This window comes from Lasioglossum baleicum, unplaced genomic scaffold (assembly GCF_051020765.1).
Source record: "Lasioglossum baleicum unplaced genomic scaffold, iyLasBale1 scaffold2114, whole genome shotgun sequence".
Taxonomy (NCBI): Eukaryota; Metazoa; Arthropoda; class Insecta; order Hymenoptera; family Halictidae; genus Lasioglossum; species Lasioglossum baleicum.
Window position 1 is genome coordinate 1 of NW_027471173.1, and position 19,498 is coordinate 19,498.

The 19,498-nt window shown below is 41.3% G+C and overlaps 4 protein-coding genes across 4 annotated transcripts; 2 read left to right on the forward strand and 2 right to left on the reverse strand.

Annotated features, from left to right (window-relative positions):
* Positions 1-1,671: 1,671 nt before the first annotated feature.
* LOC143221244 (uncharacterized) lies at positions 1,672-6,201 on the forward strand. The gene is given in 8 exon segments (XM_076446726.1): positions 1,672-1,714; positions 2,369-2,421; positions 2,477-2,719; positions 2,721-2,794; positions 3,134-4,749; positions 4,813-5,211; positions 5,315-5,700; positions 5,848-6,201. Coding segments are annotated over 8 exon segments (3,168 nt in total).
* Positions 6,202-7,392: 1,191 nt separating this feature from the next.
* Positions 7,393-8,866, reverse strand: LOC143221242 (protein HGH1 homolog). The gene is given in 7 exon segments (XM_076446723.1): positions 7,393-7,498; positions 7,565-7,726; positions 7,795-7,892; positions 7,894-8,080; positions 8,158-8,391; positions 8,460-8,688; positions 8,782-8,866. Coding segments are annotated over 7 exon segments (1,101 nt in total).
* Positions 8,867-9,302: 436 nt separating this feature from the next.
* LOC143221243 (coiled-coil domain-containing protein 86) lies at positions 9,303-9,941 on the forward strand. The gene is made up of 3 exons (XM_076446724.1): positions 9,303-9,505; positions 9,587-9,791; positions 9,861-9,941. The coding sequence occupies exons 1-3, from the start codon at positions 9,303-9,305 to the stop codon at positions 9,939-9,941; spliced, it is 489 nt and encodes a 162-aa protein (XP_076302839.1).
* Positions 9,942-10,128: 187 nt separating this feature from the next.
* On the reverse strand, positions 10,129-19,425 carry LOC143221245 (Fanconi anemia group J protein homolog). Its single transcript, XM_076446727.1, has 14 exons — positions 19,253-19,425; positions 19,183-19,205; positions 13,550-13,679; positions 13,382-13,483; positions 13,222-13,315; positions 12,703-12,921; positions 12,383-12,616; positions 11,681-11,995; positions 11,257-11,565; positions 10,754-11,086; positions 10,484-10,680; positions 10,365-10,416; positions 10,211-10,300; positions 10,129-10,143 (listed from the first exon to the last, which is right to left on the reverse strand). Exons 1-14 carry the CDS (start codon positions 19,423-19,425, stop codon positions 10,129-10,131), a joined length of 2,286 nt encoding a protein of 761 aa, XP_076302842.1.
* Positions 19,426-19,498: the final 73 nt, after the last annotated feature.

Below are 19,498 nucleotides of genomic sequence, written 5' to 3' on the forward strand. Positions count from 1 at the left end.
AATTGAAAACGTTTACATACTTTCGTTCGAATAAAGGAACACCGAAACGCACTTTCTATATGAAATCATACGAGTATTATTATTTCCATTATCTGAGAAATCTCAGAATGATCGCTTTAGAATTTTCGCTTTTAAGAATAATTCTCTCAATATTCAGAAATTTTTGTCACGAACGGGCAGAAAGATCTAAGATGAAACTCCGATAAATTAATTTCTAAGGTTGCTCATTCCATTTAATTGGCCAAATACTCTGTAAGAATTCTACTCTATTATTCAGATATTCCGGAAAAAATTCAAAATCTACGAAATACCGTAAAAAATTCATTAGCTAGCCAAGGCATCGTCTCTTAGCAGAGATGAGGAAAAGATATCAACAAGCATGGCAAATTCAACGCGAAGACAAAGAGTACGACTTTCCTCGGTCGGCGGTGGTCCAGTGATTTTTAATCGTCACTTTCATTCCGTTCACGATTCGCGAAGCGTGACGGGGCTGGCTCCCGACTATTTGGAGCAATGAAAAATTCCCCTTCGTTGCCGCGGATCGGTATGCGGATTTTTCTTATTGCTCCGCTTTTACGGCCTCCCTCTTCCGCATCGTTCCGTTGCGCCATCCAGCGATGATGCCTCGCCGAGGTCAACAGCAGCCTCAGATCATTGCCTCGACGCGATCCGCAAGAGATATGATCTCGAGACCCGGAGCAGATTTCTTCAGACTCGGAATTTATGACTTCTCCCGGTAACACGTTCTGTTCATTATCGTTCGGCCAGCTCGTGCCTATAAATCGCGCGTTTTAAGAAACTCGGCGTGTCCTGTAAGTGAGAGGAGACGATAAGGAAATCGGAGAAGTGGGTTTGTGGGGAATTGGTAAGAGGGATAGGAGATACAACTCGCTCGAGTTGTTGGCATACGGTCGAAGGGTCGACGCGCGACTGATATTCGCGCAGCGAATTCGGGCACAACGGCGCAGCCGGTGGTAGGGGAAGTCCCTAACCTCGATCGATTCTAACGCACAACGTCGCACGTACTACCTATTATTCCATCTTGATCTCGATCCTAGAAAATTCAATTAAATCAATCCAAATACAAATTGCATATCTTTCTTAACCAGGCTATTGTAATACTTTCAATTCTTTAAATCAGGTCATTGTGTTATTCCGATTATTTTAGGAACGCATTTTTGTTTCTTCTTATCGTAAATAGCACGATTTTTACGCGTCGGTTAATTCATTCAGTTATAAAACTGTCCATGTGTATCAATTATAATCTTTTATTACCCGATTTCCGAATCCGACGAATTACCATATCGATAACCCAGAGCATGGTATCGTTCTACGTATTATTCCATGATGATCTCGACCCTAGAAAATTCAATTAAATCAATCGAATATCTTCATTCGAATCAATCAAATACAAATTGCATACCTTTCTTAACCAGGCTATTGCAATGCTTACAATTCTTTAAATCAGGTTATTGTGTTATTTCCGATTATTTTAGGAACGTATTTTTTTTCTTCGTATCGTAAATAGCACGATTTTTGCGCGTCGATTAATTCAATCAGTTATAAAACTGTCAAGGCGTATCGATTATAATTTTTTTATTACACGATTTCTGAATCCGACGAATTACCATATCGATTATACGCTGAACACCTGTAAACGTGTGTCCCAATATGCAAACCAGCCACGCCGTTACATCAGACGATTACCGGCCATGTTTGTAAAAGCGGCGAAAAAAAATGTGTCATGTCGCTTCCACCGGCGCGAAGTAAAAATTTATCTTTTCGCTATCTCAATCGCCGTATACGTATGCACGACTTAAAATGACGCTCTCCGTTGAAAGCCATCGAGCTTTCCATCCCGTAGGAGTAAAAGCCTCTTCTGCAGAAGATAGCAGCGACTCGTAGGCTTATCGGAATGGCACTCTGCCAGAACGGCGCGTTTTAACATTCTTCCAGCAAATTTCCTCGGCACTTCTCAAAGTTATCTTATTTTCAGAACCGTGTCGAATGACTTCTTCGTTTCGACGGTAACGAGGATACTCGAGACGATCGCACGCATCATGAAGAGAATGATTCTGTATAGATGGCTGTCGTGCGAGATGAAAATCCTTGATAACCGCCCACCATCGATTAATCTACATAATTTACACTGTATTTGCATCTCGATGAACTTTCATTATACCGCCGTTTACGGCGAATGCCTCGCTGTCTTTCTAATAGAGCCATTATCCTTCTTCACTCTGGAGATATTGGCTTGATTATGGCGGTCACGTGGTAATTAGTCGTTTGAGAGAAAAGTGATGCTTTTGGTAAATGATACTATAATCTCCTGCATCTCTTATAATTTAATTAACTATAATATTTTCAGATAATACGCTCTCTTCTGGCGTGACGAACTGTTTTATCCTTAAAAGAGAGACGGTGAGAGAGAAAGAGAGTGAGAGAGAGATATATAATTAGAATGAAATTATTTCAGGTGAAGTATATGGGAGCAGCACCTGTGGGTGGTCGCGTGGCGAGCGTCCGAGGACTTCAGGAGCCTCTGCGTCAACTCCTCGAGAGAATCGAGTGCGCCACCAGGGCAGAACTCGAGGTTTCCAGACGCGGTCTGACCTTCCGCACCGCGGACACCTCCGAGAAGAACAATCCCTTCCGTAGGATCGCTGTGTGGAGCGCGTTGAGGCTTCGGAGTAAACGTATGCCATCAGGAGAACTGCATCCACGCTTTCTTACCGTTGGTCGGCGATCATGACCAGAGTCAGACAGGCGAGGAAAAGCACGCGGACCTATACAGGTGAGCATTGCACTGGAAAGTGCCGCGAAGAGAAATTAACGGAGCCATGGATCGCGGTAATTAATTTTGTTCAGGCTTGGAGTAGAAGGATGATCTTGTAGACGTTTGATCGTTTGCTTCGAGAAGATTCGAGAAATCTCTTTGAAAGAATATACTGTTATTGGATAAATTATTTGGAACATTTAAAAGGGCTGGGTTTTCATTGTTGAACATTTGCCCTGTAATTACTCTTTCTCGATTCGTTGCTCAAAGCTTCTGGGTGGTCCAGCTTCGTTACAGCTCCCTGAAAATGATGCAAACGTTATTATGATAATTAATGTTTAATAATAACATTTCTAGAACGATGCGTGGTTTGAAGACGGCGGCGGAACACTATCCACCGATATTCGCGGTAGTAATGCGACGACCAGGTGCCACCAGGTTGCTAGAATGTCACGCATTTTCCTGTGACACGGAAGAGGATGCAGTGGCCGCCGCGGCGACCCTCTACAGGGCACTTTTGGCTGACCTGGACGCGAATCGACGTCGTCCAAGGCACGCGAACGGCGTCGGTTGCGTGAGCCTAGCTTCAGTTGCCTCCAGTGTCAGGGAACCCAGTCCAAGTAGCCGAATCAGCACCATGATGAGCGCTCTGAAAGCAGAAGCTGTTAAATCGATTCCACCGCATCCTGTAAGGCCTCCACGAACGAAGAAAACTTCAGTCTCTAGCTGTATAACCGAGGACGAGACTGGGAAATCGTTGGAGTTGCAAAAGACACCCAGGAGGAAGAAAAAGAATTCCGATATCAAGGCGGAAGATATTTTAGAGGCTCGAGGGAGGAGGAAAGAGGTCACTCCGAAGGAAAAGATCGGTCCTGTTGTTCAAAGTTTCAGTTCCATTCAGAAGAATTTCGATTCGAGGGTGTCCAAGAAGGAGGAACGACAAAACTCGAAGAACAAGACGTTTGGAAGTAAAAAAGAACCGACTACTCCTGAAAAGATTGATATAGGGAAATCTGAGAGCAAGATTTACGAAGTTGGGACTAACGGGTTTTACGAGACAGTTTCTAATAGATACGAAAAGCTTCCTATGATTGGAAAAGCGGACAAATGTGATGGTCCAGGGAAACAGAGTCCGATCAAGGAGCCAGAAGATATTAAGGAGAAGATCTACGAGAAGAATCATGGATCTTATGATTTGAATTCATCAAGGGATACGCCCAAGAGTCTCAGCGTACACACCCCAAGACCAGACGTTTTAATCTACGACAGGATCGAGAAGTTAGGTTGTAAGAGCGAAGAAAATTCGCTGTACGAACGAGCCTGTAAGAGAGGTAGCAAGGAGACGCTCTATGAAGAACATTTTAAAGACGTGGATAAGATATACAGTCTTGCCCAGGAGGATATTTACAGCGGTAGAAGCAGTAAAGCCGAAAGGGGAAAGATAAGAAGTTCCCAGGAGGATATTTTCTTCGGTAGATCCTGTAACAACGATCTTTACCAATTAAACCAGCAGAGTCGCGCGGATTCAGTGTACGCGGAACGAAAAAGGTCGAAGGAGCAAGAAAAAGCTACGTCTGGAAGACGAGTGAGTAGAGTAGTTACCATGGACAAGCCCTTGAAGAAGCACTTGAGCGATTCCACGTCGAATTTGGACATGCCAGAGTACAATCAGCCGAGAGTTAGGAAGAGGAGTAGGGCTGGCAGTGAACCACCTGTTAGTAGGTCCGAGGATGCTATGAAGATTCTTCAGGAAACCAGGCTAAAGAGATCTCAAAGCGACGTAGACGTGGATCGAGGAGATTTGATGACCAGGGTCGAGTTACCTCGAAGAGGAAGCTTTCTGAACCCTGGAAGTGCTAGAAGGCCTAACAGCATTAAAGGTGGTACTCCTCTAGGATTCACGGAATTGTTTGACGAGTTCAGAAACCAAGAAGGTCTGACCAGTGTCGACGATATCTTGGCAGCTATTATCGGTGAGTATTATTTCGAGAAACAGGAAACACAAAATTGATCGTAACTTTATACTATACATTTAGATCCCGAAGGAATGTCCTTTAACGACTTGAAACCCCTGTACAAAGAGTTCTTGTTGAAACTGGCGGCGACGTTGACGCAGGATGAACTATACCAGAGGTCAGCCAGCATAATGAGGAGGCGTCGCAGGCCGCAGCGAAGACGATCGAGCCGTCGAACCTGCCTATTGGGCAGGGCTATTAAGAGGTCGGTGTCGAGGCTGAAGGGTGGCCCGACGGAATTCACTTCCGTTATCTTTCCTGCGAGGAGACTAAACGATAGTTTCGGTAGTAGTTCTTCTTGCGACGCCAGAAACAATCACGGGAACCGTGTATTGGCTAACAGGCTGGGAAAGAGGAAGTCTTCATGGAGGACTAGTAAGAACGGAGGCTGTCATACTACTTCCGAAGACAGTGATACGTGTAAGCGACTATTTCGATGTTCCACGTTGTAGAATGCCATGAAAGTAACGCACCTGATAAAAGTCTTGAACTTTATAAAACAAATCACGCTACCATTTTTCAGGTAGGAGACTAAATCGAAGCGCAGGCGCTGCCGCGAACAGGAGCAGCAGCGGCTATGTGAGTTGCAGCGAATGCAGCTACGATTCCGAGTCCTGCACCTGCATATCGGCGGATAAGTGTTACTGCTCGCTGTCCAGGAGAGTGCCAGCACAGCCCCATGTGCCTCCGAATACAGTGGTATGCGCCTGTGACACCGACAGCTGCTCTGAAAGCAATAAATGTTACTGTGCCCGACAGCCGATCCGACCGACCATATTGGAGCAGTTGAGGCAGAGGGGCATCGTGCCCTCTGAGAGCACCCTCAGCCGAGCCGGAAGTCCGGACAGAGCTCGAGCGACGAAGACCGGCAGAAGTCGAACGCCCTCCCAAGGTTTGGATGTACTCAAGGTGAAAAAGAAAAAAAAAAAAGAAAAGAAATAATTGTAACTAAATCATAGGAAATTTTGTTATAATTTTTTTTTAATAATTACAGATGACATTGTATTTATTTTCCTTAGTATCCTTTCGATTTTATTCCTTTTTACACATTTTCAGAAGCAGTCGTCGTCAAGCTACGGCAGTTCGAACAACCTCGCCCTGGATTACGACTTGTTCAATCCAGGACGAAAGTCTCAGCAGTCCTCGGATAGTGAAAAGGTGCTAGTTGTTAGTGCCAGAGACACACAGGGCCGTTTGGTATACGTCGGTGGCGCAGACAGGGATAAGAAGTGTCTTTCCCACTGTTCCAATCGATCGGGAGCTCATCACGAAGCCCTCTCGATTAAGAAAAGTGCAGAGATTGCAGCTATCTTCGGGGCTGACTCAAACAGGATTAGCAGGAGAGCCAGTAATGCCTCCAGCATTAAAAGTTCCATCAGTCTGGAAGCTGGTTTAGGATATTTACCATGATGGTCACTTTCTCTATAATGATGACTGTTTCTACTTAATCTGATCAGGAAATTGTAGAGATTTATATATTTTTGTAGGATGAGTCGAATAAGTTGAATTTTCGAGTAATAACGTTGTGTAATTTTGATTAAAAAATAAGGTCGACAAGCTTCAAAAATATATACAAAAATCAGTAATTTGTAAGGAGGAACTTTTGATCAGATTTTGTAGATGTCATACATCTATATAAAAGAAGTTATTTTTGTATCTAAGAAACAACACCAATTAGTAGAGAGGTGTAAATACTGTAGAATATTAACTATAGCGTAAACGTATAAGAAGAAATACTATTTTTTACGAGAACGTAAACGCTAATTTGATTATAGTACAGTTTTTATTTCTATCATTAAAGAATTTATTTTATTAGAAAAAGAATATTAAACTCACGTTTAATTGATCGAAGTTAATTGGCACGGAAAATCGACCGTAGAAGTAAGTGCACCAACGCAACGTATCGATATACATCGCGTGTATGGCTATTAATTAATAACGGTACTGTCATTTACATGGTTCGCAGAAATGTGTCAGAAATGTACCAGTCTTTCTCATAACGGTACTATATTCTCATTTCTGCGAGACTTGATCTCAGCAAAAGTGGCTCTGAGCCGAGCAAGCTAAAATTACCGATTTACTGTTCGCACCAGAGACATCATAAAAAGGAAAAGAGAAGAAAGAAAAATGTTTGACCCGTTATTCTGGTAACGTGTGTGCGAATACATTACAAGTTACCTGTATTACCACTTGTAAATCTTTCTTTCCTTCATTTGTGTATTTTCACTAATTATTCACAGATCAAAATAGACCTATCAAGATTGAAAAAATTCTTCCATTATTTTCTAAAATGTTTTTATTCCTGTGTGGAAAAAATTGGCAATAACAGCTAATCAAATTTAGTGTAGGAATTTTGTTTTAAATAAGATCGTAGTTGAATGTGATTGACTATTTGTTTGTACGGATTTTTATCATTCCTCTGTTGCTACACAGGACCTGATAATTTAATTAAAAATAGGATAACAAACGAAATAAGGGAACAGTGCAATATCACGTGTCGCCTCATTTATCGCTGAGGTAAATTGTCATTTTATTATATGTACAGCTCGTACAATATGTATAAAACAATGAAACAGCTCCTATTATTGTACCGACAGTTCATCATGTACTATTAATAAAATCTTGATCCATCTTATGGAATTTCTCTGTATATTCCATGGGAACCTCTACATTTTTTAAGTTGTCTAAACCTATTTCATCTTCGGTCCTAAAATTTTTATAATATTCGTTATAAATTTAATATTATTTTGCAGTATTTAAGAATATTTAGTACCTAATCAATATATCTACAACATTTTCGCAAGATAACAATGCAGTTTTATCTTGCTCCCATTTATGATATTCTCTGAGTATAATGTAAGTATTTTTTGTTCTCAGTATTTCTCTTCCTTTTCTCGTCGCGCAGAGTTGAGTTAAGGCCTCTAACAAAATAATTCTAAAACAATTAAAAAGTAAGAATTTTTATCTGAAACTATTGCTGATATTTCAAAAATATTTGTGTACCTAATGTCCAAGTCTGGCTCCCTTTGCTTTGTCTCTGGCAAGTACTGCAAACTAATTGGCAGTTTATCATTGTCCTCATCATCAAACTCTTCTGGCCCCTGCCAATGGCAGCAAAAGATACGACAGGATATCTACTTCAGGGCTCAACAACCATTCGTGATTTTCTACATCAAAGCAACAGTTCTTTAATGCACCAACAATTCCACCGCGTCTTACTAAGCTGTCTTCATATTCTGTGAAAGGAAGTAGCCTCTGAATGACACTACGATTTTTGTCCATTAAATACCTATATTGTATGATAAATTTGAAGAGAATATAAATTGATGGCAATATCTAAATTAAAAACAATAATTGATTATGTACCTCCTTACATGTGAAGATTGACTGAGATTACTAAAAACTGGACCTAAATAATGAAGTTTGGCTCCAGTATTATTATATTGTTTAGCAGTGAATGCTGCCACAATTTTGTCCCATGAATAATCACATTTTTCAATAAGCGTTATGATCCTATCCACCAAGTGTAATGGTCTGGTCATATTAGAAAGAATCATGCAGCATGGATCTGCTAAAATACATTCTTTATCCATTATAAACCTATGCAAAAAGCACTAATTTAAAAGAAGCAGAAGGATATGATTTAGATTAATTAACAATGTGTCTACCTAATACAAACATGAATTAAATTGTAATTATATTTTCCGTCTTTGGGTTGAGTTTCTGAAATCAACAGAAATGCATTGCTTCCTTCTTCGTCTGCAGTTATATTTATTATAGCTAGAGCTGCATCCTTGGAAATTGCTGTAGACGAATCTTGGATCAAAGCAATCAGTTGCGTTAATAAATCTGGAAGCTTTAATAGTAGTTCTCGTCCTTCGGTAGTTCCGGTTATACCTGATTATTCAACAAGTATAAAAATTAATGAAAACAGAAGGTTAGAATCATGGAAACAAGATTAAGAAATATTTTTTCCTCATGATTACTCACTGAGAACATGTTCTAATGCAACAGCTTTTAGATCTAATCGTGTATTTGGCTTTAAGTATTGACATATTTCTTCAAGCGATTCCATTATAATTAAATAACTGCTTACAATAAAATATTGTAGAAATACCGCACGCGTGCATAAATCGATTACAGTGACATCTTGCAGCAAAAGGAACAAACAAGATAACATACTTATCAACAGCTAGTAAATAAATTTGAAAATATTTATAGTAATATTTACATAATTTACTCTAAACGAGTAGCATTAAGAAAGAACATTCAACATTGTCCAAGAGATTGAAAAAAATAATTAAATATACTATTTAAGCCGAAAAGTAGTTACCCAATTTATTTTGGCTAGAAGTTTCCAGCGTTTATTAATAGATGTCACTACGGTAAATTCCGTTCATTTTCAAAATGGCTGCATATACACGTGAATCCATAACCTATTTTGATTATTTGTATACAATAAGACAGTGATTGTTTATAGTATTACCAAAGTAAAAATCATTCATAACAAAATGACGACGGAGGAAAAGCAGGAGAAAGTAGTTACAGCGGAAGAAATACTAAATGAGAAATCAGATGTTGTAGAAACAAATACCTTAAATATTCCCAATCGTACGTCCAAGAGGCTAAGAAACAAGAAAGAGAAATCATTGGAGCAACAAATCCCCAAAGGCAAACCGAAGTCTGGTAGAATATGGAAGGAACCGAAGAAAAGGTCTGTAGAAAGAAAAATATACATTCAACCTTGTTCAAGCTAATCAATGTTTGTTTTGCGTTATGTTATATTTGTAAACAGATTCTCGTCTATCGTCAAAACACGCGGCATTCGGTTGTCCTTTGATAAGAAGCAGAAGCGGAGGGAAAACCTGAAGCATATTAAGGAAATGTCTCGAGCGATAAAAGCTGAAAAACAAACCGAGAAAGAGGCAAAGAAAGAGAGAAGGAGGGCTAATTTGAAACGTGCTGCAGAGAATCAGAAAAAGAGTGAAATAGTACAAGTTGTAAGTATTATTGAATAATATGAAATTAAATTGTCACAAATGTAAGGCTAACATAATGTTTGTTTGTAGATTACAAATACTGCAAAATTGAAGAAGATTAAGAAGAAACATCTCAGGATGATAGAAAAAAGGGACACGCTTAAACTTTAAGAAACTTGAATATATTATAGTTGTAATGTTGTATTTGTAAACTTAAAAAATATTATTTTATAATAAAACGCAACAGTAAAACCATATGTAAAATATAAGATTATTTGGTGCACGATTTCATTTTTTCATTATATAATTAACTTATATCTTATCACATATTTCTTATCATTACTATCGCACTTTTACGTTATATGTGATCTATCTATAAAAATCAAAATATAACACCATTAGAATGCTAATTATACACAGCCTTTTTAAACACTACACACCTGCGAAGTTACAGCCTTTTCTCTTGCTTTTTGCTTTGCCACGAACTTTTGAAGACTTTCCTTTAAATTGTATTCATTTTCCGTGACCCACTGTAAATAAATTACGTAATAAAAATATTAAAATGATATTAAATCAATATGATGAAAAATGTACCATTGTTTTCACCCATTTTGGGAGGTTTTCCTTGTTTTCATGCATCAAGAATCTAAAACAGCAATAAATCGATAGAACTAAACGTTTGTAATAAAAAGTTCCTATTAAATTACACGAACCTCTCATCCACCAACAACACGGCTCCCCAGTCGTGAATGTGTCTCAAACAACGACCTAATGCCTGATTCAAAGCTCTGAAAGCTTGAATAGAGTACCAGCCTGAACCTCTTAACAAACCTTTCGCGATATTTGCATCATTATAATTTACTTTCATGTCAACTACAGGATCTTTTCTTACTGCATATGGTATACCAACCTATGAAACGACATTACAAATATTTTTATAATTTTTTAGTTACATTCAAACGATTTAAATGGCGAAAACTCACGGTAACTACGCAACGAGCTTCGTTGTCTTTAAAATCAATTCCTTCTGCAACCTTTCCCCTAAAAACTGCCAGGAACAGAGCACCAGTGATTCCGTCTTTTGGTCCCTCTGAAGTGTACTCTATCACTTCACGATATTCACTCATGATAGCTGTAAGATCATTGCCATAACGAGGTTCTATGAACACTTGTTTGACACTGGTTATCTTGTCCCAAGTGGAATTATTCTTCCACCTTCCTATTTGCGTGTGCATGACATTATAGGAGGAGAAGAAGCAAAGGATTCCATGCGGCATCGACTCGCAGACGTCTAGCAATACCCGGCCTAGTTCATCCTAGGAAATATAAAATCATGTAACAGATATCTTAAACAAAGAGACACTATATCAGAGTAATTGAAATTATTCTTTAATTTCGGTAGTAAAAATGACGCTTAACATTTATATCTAAGAAGAAATCAATAGGACCAATAGAATATGACGTAGAAATATTTAGAAACGCTTACCTGAAAGGCCCAACTGTTTACAGCTTGATAATTCGCTTTCAGATGAATTCCGTTTGGACCTTTTGGCACGCAGGTCGCGTAAACTTGCTCCTTGGGTATCACGTGCCCTGTGTTCAGCACGTGTGCGAATGACGTGCGCAATTCACTTTGAAATGATGAGGTCGGGGTCAAAGTGCCAGACGCAAGGATTATACAGCGGGCATTCTGAGCAAGTGGTGAAAAGATCACGCCAGGATTCATGCATAATAGTTTTAAGGTTCGTACGCGTTCTTCGATTTTCTTTGTAGGTAACCACGTGTTGTCAGTAGCCTAAATTGTGGAAAAAAGATCGAGAATTTAGTATCTCTTACGAAGTATAATTTTTTTCAGAGATTGAAATTTTTGGAGGTAATTAAAGTTGATCCGATCAAATCAAATTCCTCACCATTTTGAAATCCTTCACCGTACTTTCAGTCACGCACGCTCTGTAATCGTGTATGTATTCCTTGGAGGTGATCATTCGCATAGTGAACATTAGATGTTCAATCACGATTCTAGTGCTGTTTGAGATGGTTGGTTTCGCTTTTTTCGATATCTGCATTCTACTATCCTCTTTCTCTTGATCTACGTCCGCTAATGCCGCTTTGCAAGCTACCAGGAATGTCGAATACACGGGTTCCCCAAGCCCGTGCATGTTAAATAATTCTAACAATTCTACGCCGGTCCAGTATGGACTCGAAAGATTGTCGCTGTTGTAATCCTATTACAAATGATATATACTATGTAGTATTGGGTATATTATAATTTTACAATAACGTAATGAATTTAAAACAGTTCAAAGATTAGATTCCTTAACACTAGAATTACTAAACCAGTCGGTATGATTGGTTATCTTTATGATAATTAGTGCTTTCTAATTATAAATACTCTAATACACATATGTATGATATATTAGGTATGCATTACAGTAGTTCCAGTGTTAATAATCGTAAAATTTAAATCGAATACTAAAGCAATGAACATTACGTACATTGTATAAGTAACAAAATATCCTAAGCAGAATTTCTAACTTTTAAGTTACTTTAAGAAAGATAGTTTGCATCTAATTTAAACAAATAATTTCTTAATTAAACAGCAGGAAACTTACTACTTTATTTAAGGGTATAGTTTTTAGAAATTCCATCAGTTTCGAAATGTACAACTTAAGGGTATTGTAAGTCTCGTTATCGTGCGATCTTTGTTTCGCGAGGGTTTCACAGTCGCTTGCAGCATTTGACAGGTGATCGTGTCGAAAACTGACGCTTGCAACGTCTCTGCAAATGTCTTCGATATTGTGAGCTTCGTCCAAAATGATCACATGGCCCTTCAGATCGAGTTGCATCTGAAAAACCGACAAAACACCGAGTTACTCGTTGCAACGAAGAAATCGAACACGAGATAAAGAATTTTATTCATAAATAGACCCACACTTGCACGGATATCGGGATCGATGATGTAATTGTAAGGACAGAATATGATATCCGCGAATTCCATCAGATTCCTGGCGCCAAAGTACGGACACCAGTTGTTCTCTCTTCCAGCCTCCACCAGCTCTTCGATATCCCATACCGGGCCCAATTTGTTCACCGTGTAGTGAAACATCGAGTTCTTTTTGCCCAGCTCGTTGTAATACGGACAGCCCATCTCCTGCATAAAAAACATCCCTTTATTTTGTTTTATCTCGAAAGATTCAGCCGATCGAGTTCGTGGGATACGGAAGAGATTCGTTGGAAAGAAAATTTGCGAAGAAACGCGAAGAATCTTGAAAGAAGGAAGTTATCAAGAAAATTCTTACAGATTTTTAAAGAAGATTCATCGCGGAATTCCCTCGCAAAGACTTTCGGGGAAATTAGAAAATTTCTCGACGGAGGCGTCGGATGCTACCCCGAGAAAGATTCCGAGAACAATTACGAACTGATTAACTTCGGAATCCGAGGGAAAGCAAACCTTGGTAGGGTCCAGCAGGTCGCTGCAAAGCTCGGTCTTATTCCTGTTCGAATCTTGGATGCAAGTGTGCTCTCTGCTGCTCAAAATGGTCATCCTGAAAGCACGATCGAAGTGAACGCGTGTTCTAAACAAACTGTCACGAATCTAAGAGGCTACTTACTTCTTGTCCTTGTAGCAGGTCTTCCTCAATTCCCTCACGACCTGCTCGATCTGCTTGTGGGTTCGCGTGCCGTAGTATATCTTCGAGATCTTCATGTTATCCCTAAAACACGAACGAATAAAATTACCGAAAGAATTCGAAGCGATCGAAGATTAAAACAATCCTCACGATTTCTTATCCTCCGTGCTGCCCTCGGAATCGCAATTGTCGCAACAATCATCCATCTTGTCCGCGTATTTCTTGCTCGAGTGACCAGCAGCAGCATCCCCGATGTCTCCAGCCGACGTGGTTGGCTCATCTGAAATGAATTCCGTTTAACGAGACTGTTCAAACCTCTTCTCAAGCAATCGAAGAACTTGTACTCGGTCAAGGAAAGCCAATAACACGCTCTTTCTCCCGAGTATCTCTCTGCTAGAACTTATCCCCGGTTAACTCGGCGCCAGCTACACCGAAAACGTCATTCCAGCGATAGAAACACCCCACTCTAATCCTCGCGAGGTTCTCCGTCTCCGACCCCTTTCCACCCTCCCTCGCGAATCCTTCTATCTTCTATACAGGACGCGAGGAAGAGGAGGGAGGGAAAAATCCGGCGATTCATTTCCAGGTACACGGAGAACAAAAACCCGGGAGAGAAAGGGCGAGAGAGGGAGAGAAAGGGAGGAGGAGAGAAAAATAGAGGGAAAAAAGGCCGAGGAGGAGAAAAAAATCAGGGTAAGGAGAAACGTAGGAAAAGGGACAGGAATCTTTCATCGAATTCGCATGATCCCGGGGCGCATCCTCGACGCGAGCGATTTCTAAGGGGCTGCCTCGACTAACTGAAAAGGATTACGCTTATTTAGGAAGTTCTTCGCCGCTGAAAGGATCCGTTCCGCGGCACGGAGAGAGAGAAAGGGAACACCAGGCTCTCGGCCTCTCTCCATCTATCTCTCTCTCTCGCGGCGCTCTATTAATGCCGTGAAACGAGCGAGGACGAGCGAGAGGAATGTCAAAACAGCGGGATCGGTGGCAGGTGAAAGGGCAGGGAATCCATTGAGCGGGATCAATAGGGGTGGTTTTATCCACCCTCTGGCCGGATGTGGACAAAAGCGGCCGGCTACTCGAAGGAACACAGATGGGTCGGCGAAGGAGCATGAAGGGGTGGCGGCGGTTTAATCCTTTCGTGGCTCGATTTACCGAGTCAGAAAAATAGAAATGATCGTAAATGACGATGAAAGGCGCCGGATGGATGTTTATTCGTAAGCGGATTTCGACGATCGGTCCTCGAGAGAATTCAACTTATTTCTCCGCGGATACGGGGCAAGATGGTTACGGTGAATATTCGTCCTTCCATATTAGTGCTTACTCCTGATCTCTCCTTTTCTTTTTTTTATTCTTTTTTTTTTAATGTACGAGGGAGAAAGGACGAGCAGGCGACGATCGGTCCTCGAGAAAGTTCAACTTATTTCTCCGCAGATACGGAGTGAGATGGTAACGGTGAATATTCGTCCTTCTATATTAGCGCTGACTCCTGATTTCTCTTTTTTTTTCTTTTTTTTTTTAATGTACGAGTGAAAAAGGACGAGCAGGTAAGCTCGAGCGTTGTTCGATAAGGCTGAATCGTTAGAGTGTCGTTTGTGGCTGGATGGATCGCTCCTCGAGTCGGGTGAACTCGTTCGAGTTCCATCGGGGATGCAGCGGAAACTTCGAAGCGATTTCGTAAAACAAACGAAATGTGGAACTCGATGGAGAGTCTTAGAGTAGGTCCTTAGAGGGAGTTGAAATTGTTCCACGATAGAAAGTAATTTATCAGACACCGCTGGAAATTCCTACTTATCCCCCTGCACTCCGAGTTTCCAGTTTTCTTTCCTCCGTGCCGGTAATTTCCAACGAAACCGAATGGAAAATTAAGGGAATCTGCTTGGAACGGTTAGAAAGATTCTCCTGTAAACGAGTGATTATAATAAGAAAGAAAAATAGGAAGAGAAAACAGGAAATCGGATGATCTTTTGTACCGCGATTCGACGCTTTCGCGAGTAAAATACGAACAGTGGTGGCGCTAGTGAGTTAAACGGAAAATTGTCCCTAGGCTGGCTTAAAACGCTTAAAACGTTTAAAGATTCTATTCATCATACAATGAGAAAAGCGTTTAGTTTCGTTAAAATCGATATTAACCTTTTTTTTTATTTCATCGTTAAAAGTCTCAGCGAGAGTACAAAGATGCGAAAAAAGCTTCTTCTTCACCGCGAAAAAATTCTTCGAGCGCAAAGGGTTAAAAACAAAGGGTGAAAAAGAAATCGTTCGGACTTCCTTGGTGATTCGAACTTCGGAAATCACGGCGTTTAAAATTCTATCGTGGAAAATGAGGGCCACCGGTGGAAGTTAATGGAATTGGTTCGAACGGAGAACGAGAAAGGTGTCCGACTTTGGATTTTGGTCGACGAGGAGGCACGCGGCGAGGGTAGCGAGGGACCGGAGCGACGAGAAGGGTGGTTTTGATCGTCGATAGGAGGCACGGTCGCGGCTGGCTGATTGTCGAAGGGGGTGAGAAGAGAGAGGCTAAGACAGGAAGAAGCGGGACGGGGCCAATCAGAGCGGGGACTTTGAGGGTGTCGTTGCCAGGCAACGAAACACACCCCAACACCCGAGGGGAGAAAACCCCGAGGGGGTATCATCCAGCGATACAGTCGACGCCGAAAGTTATCGCACCCCTGAGAGACGCCCCCTTTAACGTCGCCATCGAATTACGCCCTCGACGTCCGGACACTTGCGGGTTGTTGCGTTCGTGCCAGAGCTCGCAGAGATCGATGGAGACGCTTCCACCGCCAATCCTGCCTTTCCCAAACGCTTCTTCTCTCAATTACAATCCTTTCCCAATTATTTTACAATTTTTCTTTCCCCAGAATAACAGAGATCGGCCCGTTCCGAATAGAAACGTTGACGAAATAATTCGCTGCAGAGATCGATGGAGACGCTTCTACCGCCTATCCTCCGTTTCCCATACGCTTCTTCTTCCGATTACAATTTTCTTTCATTTCCCAATTATCTTACAATGTTTTATCGCCAGAATTACAGAGATCGGCCCGTTCCGAATAGAAACGTTGACGAAATAATTCGCTGCCGAGATCGATGGAGACGCGTCCACCGCCAATCCTGCCTTTCCCAAACGCTTCTTCTCCCAATTACAATCCTTTCCCAATTATTTCACAATTTTTCTTTCCCCAGAATTACAGAGATCGGCCCGTTCCGAATAGAACGTGGACGAAATAATTCGTTACAGAGATCAATGGAGACGCTTCTACCGCCTATCCTCCGTTTCCCATACGTTTCTTCTTCCGATTACAATTTTCTTTCCTTTCCCAATTATCTTACAATGTTTTTTTTCGCCAGAATTACTGAGATCGGCCCGTTCCGAATAGAAACGTTGACGAAATAATTCGCTGCAGAGATCGATGGAGACGCGTCCACCGCCAATCCTGCCTTTCCCAAACGCTTCTTCTCCCAATTACAATTCTTTCCCAATTATTTCATAATTTTTTTTTCCCCCAGAATTACAGAGATCGACCCGTTCCGAATAGAAACATTGACGAAATAATTCGCTGCAGAGATCGATGGAGACGCTTCCACCGCCAATCCTCCGTTTTCCATACGCTTCTTCTCTCAATTACAATTTTCTCTCCTTTTCCAATTATTTCACAATTTTTTTCTTTCCCCAGAATTACAGAAATCTGCCCGTTTCGCGAGGAAATGTCGAAGAAATAATTCGCTACAAAGATCGATGGAGACGCTTCCACCGCCAATCTTGTGTTTCCCAAACGCTTATTCTCCCAATTACAATCCTTTCCCAATTATTTCACAATTTTTCTTTCCCCAGAATTACAGAGATCGGCTCGTTCCGAATAGAAACGTTGACGAAATAATTCGCTGCAGAGATCGATGGAGACGCTTCCACCGCCAATCTTGTGTTTCTCAAATGCTTCTTCTCCGAATTAGAATTTTCCCTCCTTTCCAAATTATTTCACAAGTTTTTTCTTTTCCCAGAATTACAGAAATCGTCCCGTTCCACGTGGAAACGTCGACGAAATAATTCGCCACGCGTCTGCTAAACTCGGCTTTCTCCAATTATATCAATTAACTATCGACATCGATTCCCTGTTCCCGTTCACCGACTCATTAAAGCCTCGTTACTTTTTCATCGGTCCTCGCGCGAACTCGCCTAACAACCCATAATAAGAACAACAGTGATTTACGATATTTATTCCCTCTATTCGCGGTAAATTTCGTTTTCTACAAGCGTAAATAATACCCAAGTTAAAGAGACACATCAAAAGATCAAAATCCTTCACTTTCTTCGTACTTTTGTGACACCAGGACGGAAATAATTCCATGTAGAAAACATCGAGACACCCTATATATAATTTAAAACTCTACCATTGTTCTTATCTCTTAGGTTGTACGATTATTTCCAAACCCACGAGTAAATAAGTAAATAAATAAACGAATAAAAGGGAACGTAAAGAAATGGCAAAAATGAAAATCGGATGGAGAGATAAAGGCTGAATCTCCATTGATAAACGGAGTCACGCGGATAGAAATTGATATTAATCGTTGGGAGAGCCGAGCGGAAGGAAAAATGGAGGTCAAGACGCGGCGAATAATAATCCCGCGCGATCGAGCAACCGAAAATGAATCCGTCCACTGTGCTTCCTTATCTCGCGAATTATTCCGACCAGAGAGGAGGGAGAAATTAACGGGGGAGGAGAGAGCGGGAAAAAAGGTAGAAAATGGACGGGAACAATACGGTGTCGTGTCCCGTGGCGTATTTCGTTCCCATTCATCGCGGCGAGTATGAATGAACTCGTTTCACGTCGATCACCCGCTCCGTATCTCCCGTTCCCACCCACCGGCCACGTATCGCGAATAAATAAACAGTTGATTCGCGAGCATAAAGCGGTCGATTCTTCGATTCTTCCGTCTGAAACACCGGGCCCTCGCGGAACCCTCCCGATGGCTAATTAATATCCGTTATCGCGGGTCGCGCGATTATTCCGGGAAAATAAGACGCGCAGGGCGCCGTTCGCGGAACCAAGCGCGATTCCTCAAATTCGCGGGATATTAATCTCGCGAGCGTTTAATATATCTCGCATCGGATATCGGCGCGTTCTTTTTCCCCGGGAAAAATTTGCTGGCGCAGAGGGGGGCCGAATTAAACCTTCTATTAATCCCGTAATATCCCGATCGAGTTTAATATCAAACATCGAGACGTTTTCGCGCCGAAAAAGTTTAGGGTGCAAAGGGATCCGTTCAAATATGATTCGAAATGTTATCCCGTTCTGTGCTGGTTTCAAAGAGCCAGAATTAGCGAGAATATTGACGAGATAAATAACATTTCTTAATTAATTACCGGACCGAGATCGGAAAAAGAGAGAAAGAGATATCGCGAATCGTGAAAAATTGCGAATTACCCTGCGATAGCATTTTATTGCGTAACGACGAATTTTGCATCGACGCGTTGTTAATTTAACAATTAATCGCGGTATTCTCGAGTTACGTGTTCGTTTATTCGTATTCGTATTCTCACACGCGCGCTAAAAGAAATATAAACGAAAAATTACGGTGGAAACTGGGGAAAGATATCGATTTTGGTTACCGTACTCGGTGGGTTTTAAGCCGAAATTTATTTCGAACGCGGAAGAGCGAACGTGGACGAATCGGTGGTGCGGTATGAAAATTTTTTTCAAATTCGAGAAGCGCAGTTAATTAACGGAGAGATCAGATGGATCATTTGACCCGTGCTCGGCTCGTGTATTGCTTCGGTATCGTACCTGCGTTCAGGTACTTGAGCAGCCTGTCGGTTCCGATTACAATTCGCAATGCGCGAGATTATACGCGCACGCAAGGTAATCGTAATCGACGTTAAATCCGTTGTAAAGCCTGGCGGAAGCGATACAAGTAAGAACGGTGCTTTCACGATTAACAATAGCAACGTCATCCGGATTTTGTGCGATCGTTCCAGAGAGGATTCTCACAACGGGACAATTATTATTAACGGCTACCGCCGGAATCATTTCAACCCGGCCATTCTAAACGTATTTATCGACGTATTTCCAGCAATCTCACCCCGGTCTTCCTTTTGTCCGA